The 25122-nt window shown below is 35.4% G+C and overlaps 2 protein-coding genes across 2 annotated transcripts in view; one reads left to right on the top strand and one right to left on the bottom strand.

The window, feature by feature from the left end:
• The window catches only part of LOC136027864 (uncharacterized), a 42979-nt gene extending 41301 nt beyond the window's left edge, over positions 1 to 1678 (top strand). The window contains exon 5 of the mRNA XM_065705279.1: positions 1588 to 1678. Within this exon, the coding sequence (XP_065561351.1) occupies positions 1588 to 1614 (27 nt within the window). The 3' untranslated portion in view covers positions 1615 to 1678. The remainder of the gene's footprint in view (positions 1 to 1587) is intronic.
• The window catches only part of LOC136028546 (uncharacterized oxidoreductase YjmC-like), a 584142-nt gene that overhangs the window by 502934 nt on the left and 56086 nt on the right, over positions 1 to 25122 (bottom strand). The window lies entirely within an intron of this gene.

A 25122-nucleotide genomic window follows, 5' to 3' on the forward strand; every position in this document is an offset into this window, starting at 1 on the left:
ATCATTCTGACGGAAATTAAAAGTTCTAGTGCCCTTTTTAAGTGACCAAAAAAATTGGAGGGCACCTAGGCCACGCTCACGCTCATTTTCCCCCCAAAGTCACCGGATCAAAATTCTGCCATTTTTTACTGTTTTAAAATGTAGAGTTAAGAGAAAGAGTCAAACTTTAGCGTAAAGAGCGGGGCGTTGAGGAGGAAAAGCCCCTTTTATATATGGAGTAATTTTTGTTCGTTTTAAGTTTTAATGTCACTCCTTACTTTCATTTAAAAAAATTTGTTTTTTTTTTTGTTTAATTCACTACGAGGAACGAAATTTAAACTGGTTTGGCTAAAGGATTTAAATAGTTTATTCTGATTTCAAAACGGTAAACTCAAAATTTATTCAACAATTTTTGTTCTATTTTTTTTTTAAATATCAGAAAAAAAATGTGAAGAAACCGTAAGAAAATAAACCATAGGTTTAACTAAACATCCGAAATGTCGTTGTGCAAAAATTATGAGGCGAAACTGAATAAAAGAACAATCCTAAACACTAATTGTTTTACATAAATACTATTAATGTAATAGTTAAATAGGGGGGGGGCAACCCCCCATTGTACTTCCTGGCTGAAGGACAATGAAATGGAGATCAGCACCGACGGTTTGGACCTTAAGGGTTTAGTGTTCTCATATTAATAATCTAAAATTCACAAACAATAGTGTTGTTGCACTGAAAACCTAAATATTTTTAAAGTTCTCATCAATTCTTTTCACAATAACCAGGATCAATAGAATAACTTTTTCAGTTTTTTGAATTTAATATGCAAAACATAATTCTAGAAAGACCTAAAATGTGGAGAAAGCGTTTTCTCACAGAAACATTGGGTAGTGGGGAATTACGTTTAAATTTTTAGGTTTACCCTAAAAAGTTGTTTCAAACACGCAAAGAAAAATACGGATTTAAAAGTTTTCGACAGATATATTTATACCCCTAGTACTATAATGTACTTTAAACACATAAAGTACCATGGACTTTAAAAACGAAATTTGATTGGTTGAATTGGGTAAGTGGAAATCAACAGAGCTATATATCTTCAAAAATTTAAGAAAATGGGAATTAAATTTCTAATGAAAAAGAATTTCATGTACAGCCTTGTAGTTTTTTGGTAAAAAAATAAAATTAAAAAATAGCATGGTTTAAAAATGAGCAAAAAATAAGCTAAAGCATATGATACCAAACAGCTTAAGGGGGGCTCTGTGTGCTTTGAAAGTTTTGCTGTCTTTGTGAATCAACGGATTGTTAATGTTTGGACTTTTAACATATGTAAAGCGTTTTCAAATTTAACTAGTTAGTTTAGATTATTGTTTTGACGGTTCAATACGGCAACACAGACGAAAATATGGTAATGGCCTAGGATTTTGTAATTTTGAAACAACCAAAACAAAAATAGAACAAATTTGTGGTTTTCAGATATGAATAGGCCTTAGATAGGTCTGGGAGGAAAATATTTTGATTTTGATGCTCTTGATACTTTGATAGATAAAGATGCCTCGTTAAATCAACGTAGATCCTACTATTTTGTCGTAACCCGTCCTCTTTTCTTTCTAGGCGGAGGAAGAAGGCCTCTGGAGATGATTGATGACTGGCATTCAATTTTTTTGTTGTTTAAATTATTGATAAACGTATTTAAAGCTGAAAATCTTTTAAAATCTTTTGCGCAGGATAGATGTTGGATGTTTGTCTTACTGATGCCTGATTTTCTCAGTGCAATGAAAGCCAGGTGAAGTTGCAGCTTTCCTTGGTCTAAATCATCCAAGATCCGTACAAGAAAATTAAAGAAATTATATAAGATGTCCCCTTCATCAGCCCCTTGCTCTTTAAGCTAAAGCTTCGTAGTGCTTTTAAAATGCTTCTTGCTCGTAATATACGACACTAATGTTTAAAAAATGGTTATTAAAGACCTGGGACAAAAAGTCAAGCTTCTGCACAAAGAACTAGGCAGCCAGCTAATATAAAGAATAATTTCTGTTTAATTTGTTTTGATATCACTCATTACTTTAATTTGGGAAGAAACATTGTTTTGCGAAATTATATAAGATTAAGAATTACTCGGAACAGCTAAAGCAAGAGACATGGAACAAGCGACAGCAAGAATTACAATGAATTGCAAACTAAAATGTTGCAAGACAAAATGTGCGGTTAGAAGACAAACCAAAATTACAACAGAATGAAGGAAAGTGTCATTATAGTGTATTTCAAGGATATACAGGAAGGAGGGACTATTCTCACGCCAAAATTTCGTAATTCAATTAAAATTGTCAATTTACCACCCTATGACTTAAATTAAAGGGTAATATAACTATGCTAAAGTGTAGTCTATTTTATGTGTTTCAGGGAGTATATGCAGTGAAACATGCCTGGTTCTTATTGAATTTTATAAAAACGTAACTAAAGCAAAAATATAATTACCGAGGCAAGAATGGAAAAGAAGTTTTTTATTATCATTAACGCCATGTGAAACTATACAAGAGGATGAATATCAGGAAAAATATTTGAAGTAGTAAAAAAAGAAAATCTTAAATGAAATCTGTGGTTAGACGAGTAGCAACAGCGAGAATCACTACGAACCCAAGGAAACAAATAGTTTCAATGGGGATAGATCCTTTTATTAGACAGTGAAAAACAAATACAAAAGTTCTGGATGTTTCGAAGACATAGTCAGTCTTCATCATCAGCATAAATACTAAAGTATTATAATAGGCACAAACTATATATATGCCGAAAAGAAATATAGTAACTTCCGGGTCACAGAATGTTACCGGTTCATTGGCTTAGAAGCTTCATTAACTGTGTCCATTCAAAAAATTGAGTTCCCTAGTCGTGCTTAAATTTATACTGAATTCTTAATAAAGTTATAGCAACCTCCTTCGTCCTCTAATTATTAATGAAATGTTGCTGAATTTGTAGTTCCTTAAGTGAGTTTATAATAATTCATGAATTTATGAATTTATTTTTATAAGGTCCTTTTTATGAATTTATAAGAAACTATAAATTCTGCAACATATCGTTTACAATTAGAAAACGAAGAAGATTTTGCAAACTTCATTAAGAATTCAACATAAATCTAAGCAAGATTGAGGAACTCAGGACTTTGAATGAACCCGGTTAATGAACCTTCTAAGCCAATGGACCGGTAACATTCTGTGACCTGGAAGTTATTGTTTTTTTTCTGTATAAATATAGTTTGTATTAATTATGATACTTTAGTATTTCTGCTGATGATAAAGACTGACTGTGTCATCGAAATATCCAGAACTTTTAAATTTGTTTTTCTCTGTCTAATAAAAGGATTTATCCCTATTGAAACTCATGTTTGTTTCGTCATAGAAAGGTAGTGTGGTTTTGAAAAAAAAATCAACAAATCCCAAGAGAATAGCAATGCTATAAAATTTATGATTCTGTGGAAGGATGCAGGAAGAACAAATTTAATTCACGCCAGAATTTCTTAAATCGACTAAACCTACTGATTTACCATCTCGTGGCTTAAATCTAAGAAAATAGTATGATAATTACGCTAATGAATAATTTGGGAATGGAATATATATATTTTTTTTGTATCCGTGACGTCGTATGCATTTATACGAGAGGATTAATAAATCCGTGCAGCTAAAGCAAAAGGCATGGAAAAAACTTAGAGGTACAGATAAATTAAAACTGTCAAAAAAGTCTGTGGTTAGACCAGAAGCAACATGAAGAATAAAAACGCATCCCAGGAGCCTACAAGTCCTGTAAAATAAGAGATTATGTGAAAGGGTAAACAGAAAGAAGAAATTAAATTTAGGCCAGAATTGCTTAATTCCACTGAAATTGCTGGTTTACTAAAAAATAGCATAACAATTATGCTAATGCGTAATTTTAAAAACAAAATATACAAGCGTGCCGAATGCCAGGACTTCAGCGAAGTTTGGACTCCTGGCATTGTTTATGTAACCCTATTATATATAATAGATATATTAATAATAACAATCCTATTGCACAAATGTTTGTTTATATTTCAACAAGGGATTAAAACAATTCAAAAATCGTAAAAAGAAAACCAAAAGTTTGGAGCATAGTAGACAATCGGTGTTAGAAATCGGACTTGTTTCAATAATCAAATATTTTTGAAAAGATATAGTATTTTCCATTTTCGGTAAAATTTATATCCAGGGATATTCTGGGCCTCCCCCCTCTAAAAAAAAAATCTGGATTACATCTGTATTGCAAGAATGTTGTCAAATTTGTCACATTTAGGTGGAAAAATTGAAGATTTTCATGCATGGAGAAGCTTACATTAAATTGCTTAAAGAGAAAAAAACTGGTAAGTGCAATTACCAGTATTACCAATATTAACCAAAATTACCAATATTAGTATATATTTTGGCAAGAGATTATAACGATTCAAAAACCTCAAAAACCAAAAGTTTGAAGCTTAGTAGAAATCACTGTTGGGAATAGGACTTGCTTGAATAATCATATAATATGTTTGAAAAGAATCTAGTATGAAAAGACATCAAATTCCGTTAAAGAGCAACAAACTGGCAATTGCAAAAATATTTGTATATATTTTGACAAAGGATTATAGCAATTTAAAAAACTTAAAAAGAAAACCAAAGTTTGAAGCTTAGTAGAAATCGTTGTTAGAAATCGGACTTGCCTGAATAATCAAATAACTACGGTTAGAAGATAAGCGACAATGAGAATCCATTTATAGAAGCCTGCCGCGTGCTGAGAGCCAGGGCCCAGCGGCCAAGCCACAAGGCTCTATATAAATATATATATATATATATATATATATATATATATATATATATATATATATATATATATATATATATATATATATATATATATATATATATATATATATATATATATATATATATATCTATATAATAAGTTGTCTGTCTGTGTGTCTGTCTGTGGATCAGGTGACGTCATGTTTCTGTGTCGGCTGACGTCATGAAGTTAGTTGTCGTCATTTTTGCTATGACGGTGACGTCATTAAAGATATTTAAGACATATATGTTTACGTAGAAATCTATTAATGTTTAAGTTTAAAATGACTGATGAACTTACAATGGCAAAAGCCGATGAAGATGCTCAAAGAGTCTATGCCAAAAAACTTGCTGCTGATAGAGAAAGTCAGAAAAGAAAGCGTGCCGAGGAATCAAAAGAACAGCAAGGAAACAGGCTTGAGGCTAAAGAACGCAAAACCGCGCAGTTAGATGAAGATCCACCTGGACAGCGAGAGTCAAAACATATCAAAACTGAAAATGATAGCGATGATGATTGGGTTTGGGATTTTGACTCGGATAAGGTCATCAATGCCTACCAGATTTTAGTTAAAAAAACAAAGGTTCGGCGATATGTATTTCATAGTGAAGCTGAAAAATAAAGAAGAAAAAGAAAACTGAAAAAAGAAAAAATGTAAAAAACTAAAAAATACTAAAAAGAAAAAACACTCAAAGAGAAATTACAGACCGGGACACAAATGACGACCGGGACACAAATAACGACCGGGACAGAGGGAATATAAATAACGACCGGGACACTCAAAGAGAAATTACAGACTGGGATACCGGGACACAAATGACGACCGGGACACAGGGAATATAAATGACGACCAGGACACAGGTATTTAAGAATATCGTTCAAAGACAAATTTTTAATTGTAAGAAGACCGTTGAAAGAGAAATTTCTAATTTTAAAATGACTGAAGAACCTACAATGGCAACGGTACCACCATCGAAGTAGATAACCAGTGGGTTGTTCCATATTCCCCATTAGTGCGAAACGTCAACCCCAAGTCAAATTCGTGCATTGTTTGGCATCATTTTAACAACTTGCTCTCCATCAGCTCCTACAGACTTATGGGAAAAATATAAGTCAAAAATGTCCGAAGATATACTCCATCGAAAACAGTTAGAGACGTCAGATATGACTTTTGATTTTACATCAGAAATTTATAACTACACTTTAGTTATTATAGAAGATTTGTGCGTACGTATGGCAAACAAACCTCTTCAGGATTTGGGAATGCCTTCACCTAACCGTATCGCTGCTGTTTCGACATGTGTAGAATTGGATCGTGAAAAAAGTTACAGTACGAATGATCTATAGTCGTATGTACAAAATAACATTTCCAAGTTAACGTCGGAACAAAAAGACATTTATGATACGATAGACTCAATTTCAGGACGTATACAACTACCTACAGATTTCTGTAATTTAGTGACGTCCAAAAATGAATTGATTGAAAAAGTATTTCCGAATATTCTAAAAAATTATAAAAATAATAAATGGCTAAGTGAAAGAGCGATTCTCGCACCCAAAAATATAGACGTCCACGAAATCAACAATATTGTTTTGACCAAGATTCGAGACCAGGCAGTCCTTTACAAGTCAGTCGACACAGTTTTGGAACCAAATGAAGCGGTTAATTATCCATCTGAATTTTTAAATTCCATAGATCTTTCAGGGTTTCCACCACACGTGCTACAACTAAAAATAGGCGTACCAATAATACTTTTAAGAAATATCAACCCACCAAAGCTTTGCAATGGCACGCGACTTGCCGTAAAAAAAAACAATGGAAAACCTAATAGAGGCCACAATCTTGACAGGGCCTTTTGAGGGTGAGGCTGTTCTTATTCCTAGCATTCCCATGATTCCAACGGATCTGCCTTTCCAATTTAAAAGATTGCAATTCCCAATTCGATTAGCATTTGCAATCACCATTAACAAAGCTCAAGATCAATCATTAGAAAAATGTGGTATAGATCTTAATACTGATTGTTTTTCCCATGGACAATTGTGCGTTGCATGTTCGAGGGTCGGTAAACCTGACAGTCTATTTATATGCAGCGACAATTGGACAGCGAAAAATGTTGTATATTCGCAAGTTTTACGCAGTTAATTTGTATTGTATCTACCTATCTATCTATCTATATAAAAACGAGTTGTGTGTATGCATGTTTGTTTGTTTGTTTGTAAAAAGAGCGTTTGCATATGACGTCATTATTAGTACATACGGCTTTGTATATGCACAGACAATGGGAAAGCCAAGAATGTTGTATATTCGCAATTTTTACGTAGTTTAACTCCTGCAGACGAAATGAATGCTTGCCTGAAAAATTCTAATTTATGGGCACACGTAAAAATATTAAAATTAACTACAAATATGCGTGTCCGATTGCAAAACGATGACTCTGGTAAAACATTTTCAGATCAATTGCTGGCAATTGGAAACGGAAAGCTCCCAGTAGTGGGAAAGCCAAAAATGTTGTATATTCGCAATTTTTACGTAGTTTGAAACACATATATAATTCTATCTATATTCACAGGTGGGACACAGGGACACAACACAATGGCGCGTAACTAATATGGCGCGTAACGACTTACGCGCGCCGGGGGGGCTTGGGGGGGGGCGCGAAGCACCCCACCAACTAGGTGTTGGGGTGGCGCGAAGCGCCACCCCAACAGCTAGTATATATATATATATATATATATATATATATATATATATATATATATATATATATATATATATATATATATATATATATATATATATTTGTCGACTGACGTCATGTTTTCAACTGACGAAATTACAGACCGGGACACCGGGATACAAATGACGACCGGGACACAGGGAATATAAATGACGACCGAGACACAGGGACACAACTACAACGAGGACGCCGGGGGCACATGGGGATATAAATGACGGCCGGGACACAAGGAATATAAATGACGCCCCGGACACTCAAAGAGAAATCACAGACTGGGACACCGGGACACAAATGACGACCGGGACACAGGGAATATAAATGACGACCGGGACACAGGGACACAACTACAAAGGGGACGCCGGGGGGCACAGGGGGATATATAAATGACGACGGCGACAAAGGGAATGGTCGATTAGCAATCACCATCAACAAAGCTCAAGGGCAATCATTAGAATCATGAGGTATAGATCTGAATATGGATTGTTTTCCCATGGACCATTATATGTTGCAAGTTCAAGAGTCGGTAAACCTGACAATCTATTAATATGCACAGACAATGGCACAGCAAAGATTGTTGTATATTCGCAAGTTTTACGAAGTTAAAAACATATATATATATATATATATATATATATATATATATATATATATATATATATATATATATATATATATATATATATATATATATATATATATATATATTCACAGGGAGGATTTCCACGGAGAGAAAGGTGCTGACGGGAATTTTCTATGGGATGGGAATTTTTCGGTAGAGAGTGGTCCGTTGGGAGGACGTTCAGGAAGAGAAGGGTCGGCGGGTGAAATTTTTTGAATATTTTCAAATTAAAGATAAATCTTATTTCATGGAAGAATTTACTGTGGAAAAGGGGGGAGGGTATTTATGCAGCAGAAGATTTTCCAGGGAGAGTATTCCTCGCGGGGAATTTTCCTTGTAGGAAGAGTTTTCCGCAAGGGCAAATTCTTCCCAGATTTTTTGGTACCAAGGAAAACTTTTGAGCTCTTTACTAAGCTCTTTACTAAGAAGTGTTTGTTAAAGGTACGCCAAAATGGCACGCAGTCGTATATCAAGATTATCCAGAACATCTTTTGGCGTGACTTTTTCAGAAAAAAATAAATCCTTTATATCAGTCCGATATTTAAATATTTTTACTTCTCCTATTTATTTATCATTAGCACAACACGAAAAGCTTTCGCTTGCTGTGCATAAAGCACTTGAAGTACCTAATATAACTAAAAATTAACGCGACAAAGAAGAGAAAAAAAAATAGTACTTCATATTTCAATATTAAGCCTAAGATCATTGTATTCAAACTGGTAATGATCACTATTGGGTATTGAGTTCGTAAAATGTCAAAAAACTTCCTGAACATACATCCTCTGGAAGATGGTTTTACTGTTTCCAAACCCGAGAAACAAAACCGTTCGAGCCAAATTCTTCTGCTCACTTCTGGGTGACGCGACTTGTATGTGTCTTGCCTGGTGACTTTATTATGTGAAACTGCGGGGAACATGCTTGGGTCCATATTATTGACATGTTATATAATGTTATTATATTATTATTACATTACTTTCTTTCTCCTTCTGTCTTTCTTTTTTATAGATATTATTTATTATATTGTATATATTGTTTATTATATACTATTATCTATTATTTAATATTAATACCTATTATTTTTTGTGTTCGGTTTCGTGGTGTGTGCTTGTTTCTGTGTTTGTGCTGTTGCATTGGTGATTTTTTTTCACTATTGACATACTATTTCCGTCATTGACTGACGATTCTAAATTTGTTCATCAAATAGGCCCTTATCTTAAAAAAATTGCAAACCTGGAAGGTATAAGATATGAATTCGCCAACTACATGGTAATTCCTTCAGACACGGAACTACCCTTGTCGTACAACTACGTATGGTTTCACCTCATAGCCTGTAAGAACGGTTCAATGGATACCTTACACTAGGCCATTCGCAACGTTATAAAGCAGTGCAAATTGAACTTGCTAAATATGTGGAGTCGAGATTCTGTGCTTTTGATGTAAACTCTGCATGTTTATCAAGTTTTAGCCTATTGTCAAAGTAGACACCGAGGTCTTTGTAGTATGTACAGCATCAATTCGGACTTCAGCGTAAAGAGTGGGGTATTGTGGAGAGGGCAGCCCTGCTTATATACATAATAGTTTTTTTCGTTTTAAGTTTCGATTTTGCCACTTACTGTCAGTTAAGATATCATGTTTTTTTTTATTTACTTTCTGATTTAATCGTTTTTGAATAATACCAGGAAATCAGGCTCTTTCTCCGTCGAAAATTTCTTCTCCCCGTGGAAAATCCCCCCCCGTGGAAAGTTATTCCAATGTTAAATACCCCCCCCTCCCTTCAAGAACATTTCTCTCAGATAATTCCGTTCTAGCTGACAATTCCCTCCGAAAAACTTCTTGCAGACGGCTCCGGGTAAAAAAATGTCTTATGGCACTTTAATTTGAAAAAAAAAATTTTTAATAACGTTGGAAATCCCCTCCTCCGTGGAAAATCTTTCCCACAAATAACCAGCTCCCTAGTAGAGAGTTTCTCCCACAAAAAAATTCCATCTGGATAATTTATTCCGTGGAAAACCCTCCACGGAGAATTTCACCCGTTTAGAATTCCCCCTATGGAAAGATACTCTAGAAAGCTATTGGTCAAAGAATTGGTCAAATAGACAAGAGCTAAGAGCTCATATGGCACTTGTGACGAGGCGAGAAGAGCTAAGAGCCAAGAGATCATATGGTATGAGCTCTAACAAAATTCTATGAATCAATAGATTGATTTAAAAAGGAAAATAAGAGGCTTAATGCCGGTCAAGATTTAAAATAAGAGCTCTGAGTCACAAAGTCCTTCTAAATATCAAAATTCATTAAGATCCGATCACCCACTCGTAAGTTATAAATACCTAATTTTTTCTAATTTTTCCTCTCCCTTTTGCCCCCCAGATGGTCGAATCTGGGAAAACGACTTTATCAAGTCAAATTGTGCAGCTCCCTGACACGCCTACCAATTTTCATCGCCCTAGCACGTCCAGAAGCACCAAAATCGCCAAATCACTGAACCCCTCCCCCCAACTCCCCCAAAGAGAGTGAATCCAGTACGATTCTGTCAATCACGTATCAAGGACATTTGTTTATTCTATCCACCAAGCTTCATCCCGATTCCTCCACTCCAAGTATTTTTCCAAGATTTCCCCCTCCAACTCCTCCCAATGTCAAAAGATCTGGTCGGGATTTGAAATAAGAGCTCTGAGACATGAATTCCTTCTAAAAATCAAATTTCATTACGATCCGATCATCTATTCGTAAGATAAAGATACCCCAATTTTCATGTTTTCAAAGAATTCCGGTTTCCCCCTCCAACTCCCCCGAATGTCACAGGATCTGGTCGGAATTTGAAATTAGAACTTTAAAGCACAAGATCCTTCTAAATATCAAATTTCATTAAGATCTGGTCACCCTTTCGTAAGTTACAAATACCTCAATTTTCAAAATTACCCCCCCCCCCAATTCCACCAAAGAGAGCAGATCCGGTCCAGTTATTTCAGTCACGCATCTTAGACAGGTTTCTATTCTTCCCATCCAGTTTTATCCTGATCTCACCGCTTTAAGTATTTTCTATGATTTCCGGTCCCCCAACTGGCCTCCCCCCAATTACGCTTGATCCGGTTGAGATTTAAAATAAGATATCTGAGTAACGAGGTCCTTCTAAATATGAAGTTTCATGAAGATCCGATCACTCCTTCGTAAGTTAAAAATACGTCATTTTTTCTTATTTTTCAGAATTACCCCCCCCCCCAAATTGAGCGGGTCCGTTCCTATTATGTAAATCACGTATGCAAGACTTCTGCTTATTTTTCCAACCAAGTTTCATCCCAATCCCTCCAATCTAAGCATTTTCCATCATTTTAGGTTTCCCCACCCCAAACTTCCCCCGACGTCACCAGATCCGGTCAGGATTTAAAATAAGAGCTTTGAGACACGATATAATTCTAAATATCAAATTTCATGGAGATCCAATCACCCGTTCGTAAGTTAAAAATACCTCTTTTTTCTAATTTTTCAGAATTACCCCCCCCCCCCCAACTATTCCAAAGAGAGCAGATCCGTTCTGGTTATGTCAATCATGTATCTAGGACTCGTGTTTTTTCTCCACCTCAGCCCGATCCCTCCACTCTAAGTGTTTCCCAAGTTTTAGGTTTCCCCCTCCCAACTCCCCCCAATGTCACCAGATCCGGTCGGGTTTAAAATAAGAGCTCTGAGCCCCGATATCCTTCTAAATATCAAATTTCATTGAGATCCGATCACCCGTTCGTAAGTTAAAAATACCTCATTTTTTTAATTTTTCAGAACCCCCCCCCCCCCCAACTACCCCAAAGAGAGCGGATCCGATCCGTTTATGTCAATCATCTATCTAGGACTTTTGTTTATTTTCCCAACATGTTTCATCCCGATCCCTCCACTCTAAGTGTTTTCCAGGTTTTAGGTTTCCCCCTCCCAACTCCCCGCCACCGTCACCAGATCCGGTCGAGATTTAAAATAAGAGCTCTAAGACACGATATCCTTCTAAACATCAAATTTCATTGAGATCCGATCACCCGTTCGTAAGTTGAAAATACCTCATTTTTTCTAATTTTTAAGAATTACTCCCCCCCCAACTACCCCAAAGAGAGCGAATCAGTTCTGATTATGTCAATCATGTATCTGGGACTTGCGTTTATTTTTCCCATCAAGTTTTATCCCGATCCCTCCACTCTAAGTGTTTTCCAAGATTTTAGGTTCCCCCCTTCAACTCCCCCCAATGTCATCAGATCCGGTCGGGATTTAAAATAAAAGCTCTGAGACACAATATCATTCCAAACATCAAATTTCATTAAGATCCAATCACCCACTCATAAGTTAAAAATACTTCCATTTTTCTATTTTTTCCGAATTAACCGGCCCCCAACCCCCCCCCCAGATGGTCAAATCGGGAAAACGACTATTTCTAATTTAATCTGGTCCGGTCCCTGATACGCTTGCCAAATTTCATCGTCCTAGCTTACCTGGAAGTGCCTAAAGTAGCAAAACCGGGACTTTAGGTTTCCCCCCTCCAACGCCCCCTATGTCATCAGATCCGGTCGGGATTCAAAACAAGAGCTCTGAGACACAATATCATTCCAAACATCAAATTTCATTAAGATCCAATCACCCGCTCATAAGTTAAAAATACTTAATTTTTTCTATTTTTTGCGAATTAACCGGCCCCCCACTCCTCCCATTTGAAAATAAAAAATGAAGCTTGTTCTCATGTTTTTATTACGTATATGAAGGGATTCATCCCCTCGTCAGTACTTCGCTCTTTACACTAAAGCTTAAATTTTGTCCCAATTTCTTAAGAATGACCCCTGAATCACAAAAGCCGTAGAATAAATAGTTGAAATTACTAAAAAAAACTTTAGCGTAAAGAGCGAGGTATTAGGAGGAGGTGAGCCCATTTTTTGCGTAATAATTTCTGTTCGTTTTGAGTTTTAATGCTTCTCCTTACTTTCAGTTGAAAAAACTTCATATTTATTGTTTCATTGTTTTTTTTTAAATAATGTAGAAAATCCTGCGCTCCCTTCATGAAAATTTTCTTCCCCCATGACAAATTCCTCCAAGGAAAGTTTACCGACGTATCCCCCTCTTATCACCCCTCCCCCCTACCCCCCACAACCTATAAATTCCCCTGAAAACTTCTGTACACTTCCAAATAACCATTATTATATGTAAGCACTGGTCAAAGTTTGTAACTTGTGGCCCCTCCCACGGGGACTGTGGGGAGTAAGTCGTCCCCAAAGACATAGTTACGAGGTTCTTGACTACGCTGAATAAAATGGCTATCTCAGAATTTTGATCCAGTGACTTCGGGAAAATAATTAGCGTGGGAGGGGGCCTAGGTGCCCTCCAATATTTTTGGTCACTTAAAAAGAGAACTGGAACTGTCAGTTACCGTTTGAATGAGCTCTCTCACGACATTCTAGGACCACTGGTTCTATACGATCACCCCTGGGGAAAAACAACAAAAAAACAAACAGATAAACACCGCATCCGTGATCTGTCTTATGGCAAAAAATGCAAAATTCCACATTTTTGTAGATAGGAGTCTGAAACTTCTACTGTATGGTTTTCTGATACTCTGAATCTGATGGTGTGATTTTCGTTAAGATTGTATGACTTTTAGGGGGTGTTCCCACTATTTTCTAAAATAAGGCACATTTTCTCAGGCTCGTAACTTTTGATGGGTAAGTCTAAACTTAATGAAACTTATATATTTAAAATCAGCAGTAAAACACAATTCTTTTGATGTAACTATTGTTATAAAAATTCCGTTTTTTAGAGTTTTGTTTATTATTGAGCTTGCTATTTTCCTTACTACAGTTCGTTACCACAAACTGTTTGATTTGTGAAGCAATTAAATACAAGATCAGTAATTTCCAAGCATTTGGGGGGGGGAATAGCAATTAGACAAGTATTGACGGTAGAATAGTATTAAACGTTAGGATTATACCTATTTTTTTTGTCATCTTATTCTTCATTCCTACCGAGATATTATCATTTCATTTTTGAATTGTCCATTGATATAAATATAATCTCAAGTCTGTTGTTGGCTATGCTAAGAAGTGTACACATCAGCCATTATAAAAGAAAGTGAGTGAAGTATTAGAAAAAATTAATGGTTTGGTTACCGTGCGATAGCGCAGCGGTTATGGCCGTGCTCTCCAACAGTGGGTGTTTAGGTTCAATCCCGGCTGTCGCACGGAAAATACTGTCTCTGAATTTCAAATTGTCAAAAATTTCAATTTTTCTAAATTCAATTTTTTCCCCCATCTGTCGAATACAGTTTGTTTATCTCAGATTTTGATTGGTCAATACAGCTTTATTCTTCAAAATAAATAAGCACAAGTTGCACCACGAATACGCCACGATATGACAGTTTTCAATTTATTTAAAAGTGTTTTTATTTTAAACTTTTAAATTTTAATTTTAAAATATTTAATACTTATTTTTAAATTTAAACTATTTAAAATACTATTTTACTTTTAAGTTTAAATAAATTAATACTTTTAAATAAAGCTGCCACGATATGACAACTTTTTGGCGCTTTTTTGGGGCAGTATTTTGACTTGGAGTAGAAAATGTATGAAAACGTCACTTTCCTATGCTACATATATTTTACCATTACTGAATGGTAAAATTTATTAATGTTTTTGTGTTTTCAAAGGAGCCTTCTCTTGATAATCTAGGGCCATGGATTTGAGTTAGTTGCTTTTCTTGGTAATGCATAACTTTGTTCTAATGTCCTTGATCTCTATCTATCCCTCTCTCTCTCTCTCTCTCTCTCTCTCTCTCCCTCTCTCTGTCTTTTTCTCTTAATATCTTCATTCTTTATCCATTCTTCTCTTCATATCCTTATCCTGCTCTAGGGCTGTATCCATTGGAATGCTGGATTTATGCAACCCCCCTACCAAACGAAAACTGTGTCCGATTCCTACAAAAGTAAAAAAAATACATACAGTCAAACTTTTATCGTGTTTCAAAATTTTTGTTTAGGTTACCCTCCCCCCTCCGAACAGAAGTCGTGGTTGCGGCCCTGTCCCATCTCTGGCTGTTTCTCTTTCTTTCGGTCTTTTCATTCCCTATCCCTCTTGTGACTTGTTTCCTCTATTGATTTATTTAGCTCCTTGTTGTTAAACAACAACCTTTTTTTCCAGGCACAACAACAATATTTTGTTGGATAATGAAGGTCACGTGATCCACATCGATTACGGATATGTGCTGTCTTCGTCACCGAAAAATTTAAATTTCGAATCCTCACTCTTTAAACTAACACAAGAAATGGTCGACGTAATGGGTGGCAAGGACTCGGATATGTTCAAATACTTCAAGGTCCTCATCCTACAGGGTCTAATTGCTGCCCGCAAACATTAGGAACGACTACGAACTATCGTCGAAATTATGACTCTCAGTAATTGTTATTTCGTATTCATCTTATTTATAGTACTTAGTTTATCTATAATACTATTTATTAACACTACTTCGTGTATGTAAAATATTATACATGTGAATATGTATAACTATATATATATAGATATTATCAGTATAAAAAATAAGTTGTTTGTCTGTTGACTGACGTCATGTTTGTGTGTCGACTGACGTCATGTTTGTCGACTGACGTTATTATAAGGATTGAGCATTATGCCGTCATGAAGCTGTTTGTCGACTGACGAAATTATAGACTGGGACACCGGGACACAAATAACAACCGGGACACAGGGAATATAAATGACGACCGGGACACAGGGACACAACTACAACGGGGACGCCGGGGGGCACAGGGGGGGTATATAAATGACGACCGGGACACAGGGAATGTCCGATTAGCAATCACCATCAATAAAGCTCAAGGGCAATCATTAGAATAATGAGGTATAGATCTGAATACGGATTGTTTTTCCCATGGATAATTATATATTGCATGTTCAAGAGTCGGTAAACCTGACAATCTATTTATATGCACAGACAATGGGACTATTTCTTAAGTAGAAATTCATTATGAAATATTTTATGAAATCCTATCCATTGTTTAATATAGAGCAGTGTTCTTACTAACTTTCGACGGAGTTAAACGTCTAAAGTATAATAAACATCGAAATTTAAAATTGTAGACAAAATTAGAACTTCTGTGATTCGAAATCAGAATTTAGGGTATTATTTTCCAAAAATTTATTACTGATGCAAATTTTTTTTTTATGTTTTGAAACATATGATATAAAGTTCCTTCAGAAGTTATTTGAATTTTTAAAAGTTCAGTTTCGAAACTAGGACATTATACTTAAGAATAAATGTAGGGAAGTCGCAAACTCAAAATTTTAGTATAGAAAAGTGACAGTATCAATTTCACTTTTAGAAAGCCACTCTCAGCTTCTATTCTTAAAAAATCAAGAATTGTCTATCTGTGGTTAAAAAAAAAATCAAATTTCTCTTAAAAAAAAAATAAATACCTTTACGATATAAAAAATTTAATATGGGGTGGCAATTTTGGAAATTATATTTGAATGAACGAAGTAATTCCGTATATAAGAAAGTTTATGTCATCTGGCGTTCTTTTCACAGCAATACTTGATTAAAACAAAAGAGGCATTAAATCAAAAATACCAGAAAGGGGGCCAAAAAAATTTGGTTTGGCTTCCGAGATTAATTTCTCAAGAATTTTCTCCATGAAATCTAGAAGAGACACGGAATTTTTTTTCTCCGTTCCTCAGATGGGCAATTTGAGGATTTGCAGGATTACAATAAAAAAAATTTCCAGCTAAGATAGTTTTGCAGAAAAAAAATTCTTGTAAAACTACTGGTAATTTTAGAAATTTAACAGGGACTTTTCTACTCGATGCAAGAATCCCCTAACCCCAAACAATTTCGAGTTGGCGAGAAAAGTAAACAGCTGTTAAAGCAGTAGTGTCGTCCTGCAGCACAAATAGTTTAAAAAATATGCCAGAAAGCATGTTTCTGGGAGCAAATTATGTTAAATAATCTGCATATGATATTAAAAAGGATCTGAATTTAAATCAGTAAAACTTATTTTAATAAAGTAAAGCATGACAGTAAATAATTAAAAGGAGATGAAACTATAGTATTTATTAGTGGGCGTTTTTTAGCTGTATTGTTTATTTATTATTAGAATTACTCTGTTGTCATTGATAAACCTGATTCTTACTGAACACAAACGATTTTCACTTGAAATGCCCAGACCACGCCCACCTCTCCTTCAAACGAGTATTAGCAAGAACATTTCCTTCATTCAAGTGTTTTATTTCGTTTTGCATTAATCAGCTGACGTTCCATAAATCCATCTAAAAACAAACCAAGAATTTAATATTCAAAAGGACTTTTATTTTTTCCAGCCGGAGAACTTCAGTGCTTACGATCTGGAGCAGCTGCGGTTGGAGCCTTGAGGAATCGTTTTATGATGGGTGTAACTGACTTTGAACTTCAAAATTATGTGGAATCTATGGTAGAATCAAGTTTATGCTCCTTATCTACAAGATTATATGATGGATTTCAACATTTCACTACTGGAATACTCTGATTCATAACGATGATCTGATACGTTTTCAGAAAAGTGACTTGGGACCAACTTAGGCTTGTACTAGTCGTCTAGGTTTTGATAAGATTTTGTGCTGTGATCTTCGTTTCTACTGAAAGCTATTTATGTCTACTAACAAACAAATAAAAGACTCTTGCAGTAGTTTATAATGCTGGATAGAAAGCTCCACTAAGGAATTTATGGTGTGGTATTTTTTATGCAGTCGAAAATTGATGGCAGTGTAAAACTCATAATGACTTAATATAAATAATTGTATTAAGTAAATTATTAATTAGTTAGAAATTACGTAGGTAATTCTAATAATTAATTCGTATATATTTTATTAAGAAAGACCCTACATGAATCAAAATGTAATACATTAATATAGTATAGAAAACGACTTTATCAAGTCAAATTGTGCAGCTCCCTGACACGCCTACCAATTTTCATCGCCCTAGCACGTCGCACGTCAAAATCCAATCCTCCGTTTTACTAATAAGCCGTTCTTAGAAATATTCATAGTTCTTTAGAATGACGAACTGAGCATCATACTCAATTTCACTATTTTAGTTTTACTTTTGAGTGCCAAGTCTTAAAATCAAAAAAACATGCAAGAACCAACTTCCAGCCAGTACGTTGATTTGCTTCCGGCTTCCAGCTGGAGTTCATGGTCAGTCACTTTCCACCTCTGTAAACTCTAATGCTTGTTTTGCTGCATCCGCAATTATCCATTCCATTTTCGTTGCGGTTGAAGTTCTATCTGGCTAAGGCCTATAAGGCGTTTCTCAGTTATTAGAACAGTGAATACAAGAGTAAAGCCAATGATATCTTAGTAGAACCAAGAACTACGGATGGCAAAAACAAACGCAGCTAATGAAATCGAGTCGGCGTGTGAAAGATTTAAATCCAGATTTGGTTAAACTAAAGAAAAAAAAAAAAAAAAAAAAAAAAAACGGAGGCCGCTTTAATTCAACGAAGAAAAATGTTTCGAGAGCTTGAACTTGTTATTAACACATTACACAAGACGTCAACTTTTAAGAAGGGTAGACAGAGAGGTGGAACTCTGTCTATGAGGTGAACTATTTTAGGACCATTGGGTGGATGCGATCACCCTTGGAAAAAAAAACAAATAAAAACGCATCCGTGATCTGCCTTCTGGCAAAAAATACGAAATTCCACATTTCTGTAGATCTATCTAGAGGGGCCTTACAAACAGGGGCGTATCAAGTGGGGAGGAGGGGGTTACCAGGTTGGAAATTCTTCTGGTAGCCCCACCCCTACCCCATCCGAACAAAAATATTGGATACAGCCGTGTTCCCAAGCCACTTATGCTGGATGCTGTTGGGAAGTGGGGGACACGTCCAAAACAATGTAAATTATCTTAAAATATTGGAGATTGACCAATACATTGTAAAAGTCTCGATATTTAAGGAGAGGGGAAAGAGTATTTTCCCAAAAATCTGGAAATTTTAATGGTTTCTATAATAATGCATTTTTATCTGCTGTTTTAACAGACAAGCACTACCAATCCACCATAATGGTCTCTATTGTTTAGAAATGTAAGAGGTTTGGACCACTATTGCCAATTCACAAACTGCTGGGAGACGGGGGGATTTATATTTCAAATCTAGAGTAAAAGACAATTTCGCTATTTTTTGCAACGAAGATACAAAAAAAAAGTAGTTTTCAGCTGCAAATACTTAGGAAGGGTGCTTTTGAAGTGTAAGGGGAGGCGAAAATCAAAGGGCCCTGACACCCTCCCTTTCAGTTGGTACCACTGTTTAGGACTTAAGTAAGCAGAAGGAAATTCTGGGCCAATTTTTCCCCTGGATTTGCTAAATTTTTGACAGTTCTGGCATGGTAATACCATGATTCGTTGATTTTCAGGAGGCTTTGACAACCCTGTATGTAAAGAGGTTTTGATAGCTCTTTTGCAAAAAAAAAACGCTTTACACACCTAATTTTTTTTCCCAGTGATCGTCATTTCGAAGATAGCTCAAATTTTATCTCCCTTTTTATGGTACATTAGAAACACGTATTCTAAAAAAAATAGTTACTATGGAAGAAGATATGTCGACTGGGGGAGGTAAATCTAACACCTCCTCCTTTTGAAATACCAAAAATATATATTTAAAAGGTGCAAGGTCTTTTGTGTTTAGAAACTATGACGCTGTTTCTGGGACAAATCTAATGGCTCTTAAGCACTTCATCTGTGGAAAATATAATTATGATTGATCCTGAGGAAAAACCAAACAAGAAACGACCAATCAATAAAGGGAGAGATTTACCTATATAAGCTCAAGTACTCGTGAAACAGGGTCTAAACCAAGAAACGGGGTGGAATCAGATATTTTTCTAGCTTGGAACGTATGCCCCTCATAGCCAGAAGGAAATTAAGCTTAATTCTCCTAGTCCATAAGGTGGACTTTCGCAGGAGGAGGGGTAAATCTTATCAGAACAGCAAACAATGATGGATAATATAGAAAGTTTGGTATTAACACCGGACCACAAAGGAATCAGGAATAGAGTCCTTGATATAACACCTAAGCACATACACAGAAATTTAATTCAGGAGGGGAAGTAAAAAATGAAAAAAATACATTTGGAAAAGTGTATAGAAAAATAATACGCCCAGGAAAAGGCAGAAAAATACAATATTTTCAAGGATATCAGGCTCCTTGTAAAATACCTATTCTCATTTTTAAAGTTTATCAGTACCTCAAATCAGCTAATTCATATCCGTTACGAATAATTATTTCCGTTTTGTTTTAATAATGTCTCAAATGAGCTTGGAGACCTATTAATTTGGTTATCTAATTTGTATAGTTATTATCAAGAATAGGTTTTTAAGTTAGTTTAGAAGGAACTAAGTAGTGATCCACATGAACATCAATCAGTACCAGTGCTTACGCCCCTTATAAAGTGTTTGTCGAACTTCAAATGCAGTGGAAAAGTACCTATTGTTATTGGTCTGGATATTGAGGAAGGCCGTACAGCTCTACCGAAAGATGCAGAAGAAAGCAACTAGGCCTTTTAACATATAGTAAACCAAGTAAAAACGAAAGAATCTTCTCGAAATATGTACATTAGTTTACTAGCAGGGCTCTTTGGCCTGGATATTGAGGAAGGCTATACAGGTATACCGAAAAATCAAAATGAAAACAAAAAACAAGTGAGCCCTTTAGCACCTAGTGAATCAAGTGAAAATACGACCGTAAGATCTTCTCTAAAAGTTTATATTAGCTTAATTACAAGACTTTTTGGTCTGGATATTGACGAAGCCCCTTTGAAATATACTGAACCAAGTGAAAACACAACAGGAGAATCTTCTCGAAATATTTACCTTAGTTTACTAAGAGGAATTTTTGGCCTGGACATTGAGGAAGGCCATATAGCTATACCGAAAGATCCTTATGAAAACAAAACACAATGCCCTTTAACGCATAGCGAGCTCAGCAAGTATGCTGAAGAGGGTTCAGCATTTATAAAGCACTTGAATACAAATGTGAGAGACCAAGACTTGGCTAAAACATCATCAAGTAAGCCGAAAATTGAGCCAATTCAACGGTTTATTAAATTCATCAGGCGGAGGCGCTTTATAAATAAGCACTTAGTAATAGTGGATAAAAGAAAGAAACTAATAATAAATAGCAATCTTTGTGAAGAAAATATAAATTGGCCGATGGCGTTTTATGAGAAGATGTTGGAATTTGAGGTAAATCGGGAGTTAAGGAAGCTGACTCTAGTTAGATGTGCGTTTTATCAATATTTACTACAACAACAGATAAATTGAAATATTCATTCCAGAAGAAGTTTGCAACTGATTTTTATATTTTTATACAGCTTTTTACTAATAAACTTATCATATAAATATAATGTGGTGCTAGAAAAATTTGGAACTTTTTTCGCTAGCTAAGGAAGACTGTTGTTTTATATGCAAATTGGGTTTGCAGGGTCTTTTCCTTCGCATGAACAATTTTACGGTTGTGAATTTTTTTTCATCTTTTTTTGCTGCTAATAAGTATTATTCAGAAAAACATTTTCTTGTTTGAATTTTAGCTTAGGTTTTATTGACAAAAACAAACGAGGTTTGTGGGAAAATACTGGTGGTCAGCGTTTACACCCTCCCCCCACACACATTCAGAAAATACCCCCACCCCTGGAATAAATCCCCACCTGATGGTAAAAACTCCATCGGGAAATACCACCCCCACGTGGCTGGTTGGTCTCCACTTTAGACCTTAAGAAAAAGAACTAGAACTCCCATTTGTTCTAATGAGAACACTCCGAAGTTCTGCGACCATGAGGTGGAGGTGTGAATGAGTATCGGACAGTCCCTCTCTTATATGGAAATAAATTAAAAAAACAAGTTTTTTTAACGGAAAGTAAGGAGCGACATAATTTACCGTAAAAAGCGGGGCGTTGTTGAGGAAAAGCCCCTTTCATATACGGAGTAATTTCTGTTCGTTTTGAGTTTTAATGTCGCTCCTTACTTTTCGTTAAAAAAAACTTGTTTTTTATTTAATTTCTGGACGTTTTTGAATTAATGCATGTTTTGATCTTGGCTCTCCGAACATAAACAATTAAAACGAAATTTGCATATAAATTAATTGCAATTAATCGGAAGATTTTGAGAAAAAAGAAGTGAGGGAGGAGGCCTAGTTGCTCTCCAAGTTTTTGATTACTTAAAAAAGCAACTAGAACTTAAATTTTTTTTTACAAAGGTTTTCATTAGTAAAAAATATACGTAACTTACGAATTAACTTACGTAACGAACTTCTATATTTGAATGTTTTTATTGCGTATATGAGCGGGTTCAACCCTCGTCGATACCTCGCTCTTTACACTATTAAAGGGAAAAAACTAGTTTTTTTAACTGTAAGTAAGGAGCGACATTAAAACTTAAAACGAACAGAAATTACTCCGTATATGAAATGGGTTGTCCCCTCTTCAACGTCTCCCTCTTTACGCTAAAGTTTGACTCTTTGCCACAATTCTACTTTTTAAAACAATTAAAAGCTTTAGCGTAAAGAGCGAGGCGTTGAAGAGGGGACAACCCATTTCATACACGGAGTAATTTCTGTTCGTTTTAAGTTTTAAAGTCGCTCCTTACTTACAGTTAAAAAAACTAGTTTTTTTTCCTTTAATTTCTGAACATTTTGAATTAATGCATGTTTGATTTTGGCTCTCCACCATAGGACTTGTCCAATCTTATTGAATTTTTTGTATTGAACCAGATTATTAGAATGAAATTTGCATATCAATTCCTTTTTTGGCTAAATGGCTTTCTCTTAGTTTTGATCAGACGATTTTGAGAAATAAGGGCTGGGGAAGGAGGCCTAGTTGCCCTCCAATTTTTTGGTTACATAAAAAGGCAACTATAACTTTTAATTTTTAACTAACGTTTCTATTAGTAAAAAATATACGTAACTTAAGAATTAACTTACAAACTTTTATATTCTTATATTTTTATTATGTATATAAGGGGGTTTGTACCCTCGTTAATGACTCGCTCTTTACACTAAATCGAAAGTTTTGTCTCAATTCTTTAAGAATGACCCCTGAATCAGAAAGGCCGTAGAGTAAATAGTTGAAATTACTAAAAATACTTTAGCATAAAAAGCGAGATATTTACCTCCTCCTAAATACCTCGCTAGTTATGCTAAAGTATATTTAGAGCCCCTCATATGCGTAATAATTTCTGTTCGTTTTAAGCTTCAATGCTACTCCTTACTTTCTCCTTAATTGAAAAAACTTTCATGTTTATTTTTTCATTGTTTTTTTATAGTAGTTTTAGAAAATCCTGCGCCCTTTTCATTGAATTTCTCTTCCCCCATGACATATTTAACCAAGGAAAGATTTACCCACATTTTCCCCACCCCCAAAACCAAAACAATCCCCCTGAAAACGTCTATGTGGAAAAAAATGGCTATCTCAAAATTTTGATCCGTTGACTTTGGAGAAAAAATAAGCGTGGGAGGGGACCTAGGTGCCCTCCAATTTTTTTGGTCACTTAAAAAGGACACTAGAACTTTTCATTTCCGCTAGAATGAGCCCTCTTGCAACATTCTAGGACCACTTGGTCGATACGATGACCCCTGGGGAAAAGAAAAAAAAACAAACAAACAAATAAACACGCGCCTGTGATTTATCTTCTGGCAAAAAATATAAAATTCCACATTTTTGTAGATAGGAGCTTGAAATTTTTGCTATAGGGTTCTCTGATACGCCGAACACGATGGTGTGATTTTCGCTAAGATTTTATGACTTTTATGGGGTGTTTCCCCCCTATTTTCCAAAATAAAGCAAATTTTCTCAGGCTCGTAACTTTTGATGACAAAGCTCGTAACTTTTGATGACTAAAGTTGATTAAACCTATATATTTAAAATCAGCATGAAAATCCGATTCTTTTGATGTATATTTTAGCATCAAAATTCCATTTTTTAGAGTTTCGTTTACTATTGAGCCGGGTCGCTCCTTACTACAGTTCGTTATCACGAAAAGCTTAGATTTTGTCCCAATTCCTTAAGAATGACCTCTGAATCACAGGCCGTAGAATAAATAGTTGAAATTACTAAAAATACTTTAGCGTAAGAGTGAGATATAACGAGGAGGTAAATCCCTCATATGCGTATTAATTTTTGTTTGTTTTAAGTTTTAATGCTGCTCCTTACTTTCAGTAGAAATTTTTTTTCATATTTATTTTTTCATTGTTTTTTCAAATAAAGCTAGAAAATCCTGAGCCCCCTTCATTGAAATTCTCTTCCCCTATGAAAAATCTCTATGGAAATATCCTCCCACGTAACCCCTCCTCAACTCTCCCCTCTAAACCTAAGAAATCCCCCTGAAAACGTCTGTACACTTCCTAGTAACCATTACTATATGTAACACAGGTCAAAGTTTGTAACTTGCAGCCCCTTCCAAGGGGACTGCGGGGGAGTAAGTCGTCCCTAAAGACATAATTATTAGGTTTTTCGAATATGGTGAATCAAATGGCTCTCTCAGAATTTTGATCTGGTGACTTTGGGGGAAAATGAGCGTGGGAGGGGGCCTAGGTGTCCTCAAATTTTTTTGGTCATTTAAAAAGGCAATAGAACTTTTAATTTCCGTTAATGAGCCCTCTCGCGATATTCTAGGACCACTCAGTCGATAGCGATCACCCCTGGGGAAAAAAACAAACGAATAAACACGCATCCGTGATCTGTCTTCTAGCAAAAAAAAAAATGCGAAATTCCACATTTTTGTAGATAGTAGCTTGAAACTTCTACAAAAGGTTCTTTGATACGCTGAATCTGATGATGTGATTTTCGTTAAGATTGTATGACTTTTAGGGGGTGTTTCCCCCTATTTTCTAAAATGAGGAAAATTTTCTCAGGCTGGTCACTTTTGATGGGCATAATTTATCTTGATGAAACTTGTATATTTAAAATTAGCATTAAAATTC

This window comes from Artemia franciscana, chromosome 6 (genome assembly GCF_032884065.1).
Source record: "Artemia franciscana chromosome 6, ASM3288406v1, whole genome shotgun sequence".
NCBI lineage: Eukaryota > Metazoa > Arthropoda > Branchiopoda > Anostraca > Artemiidae > Artemia > Artemia franciscana.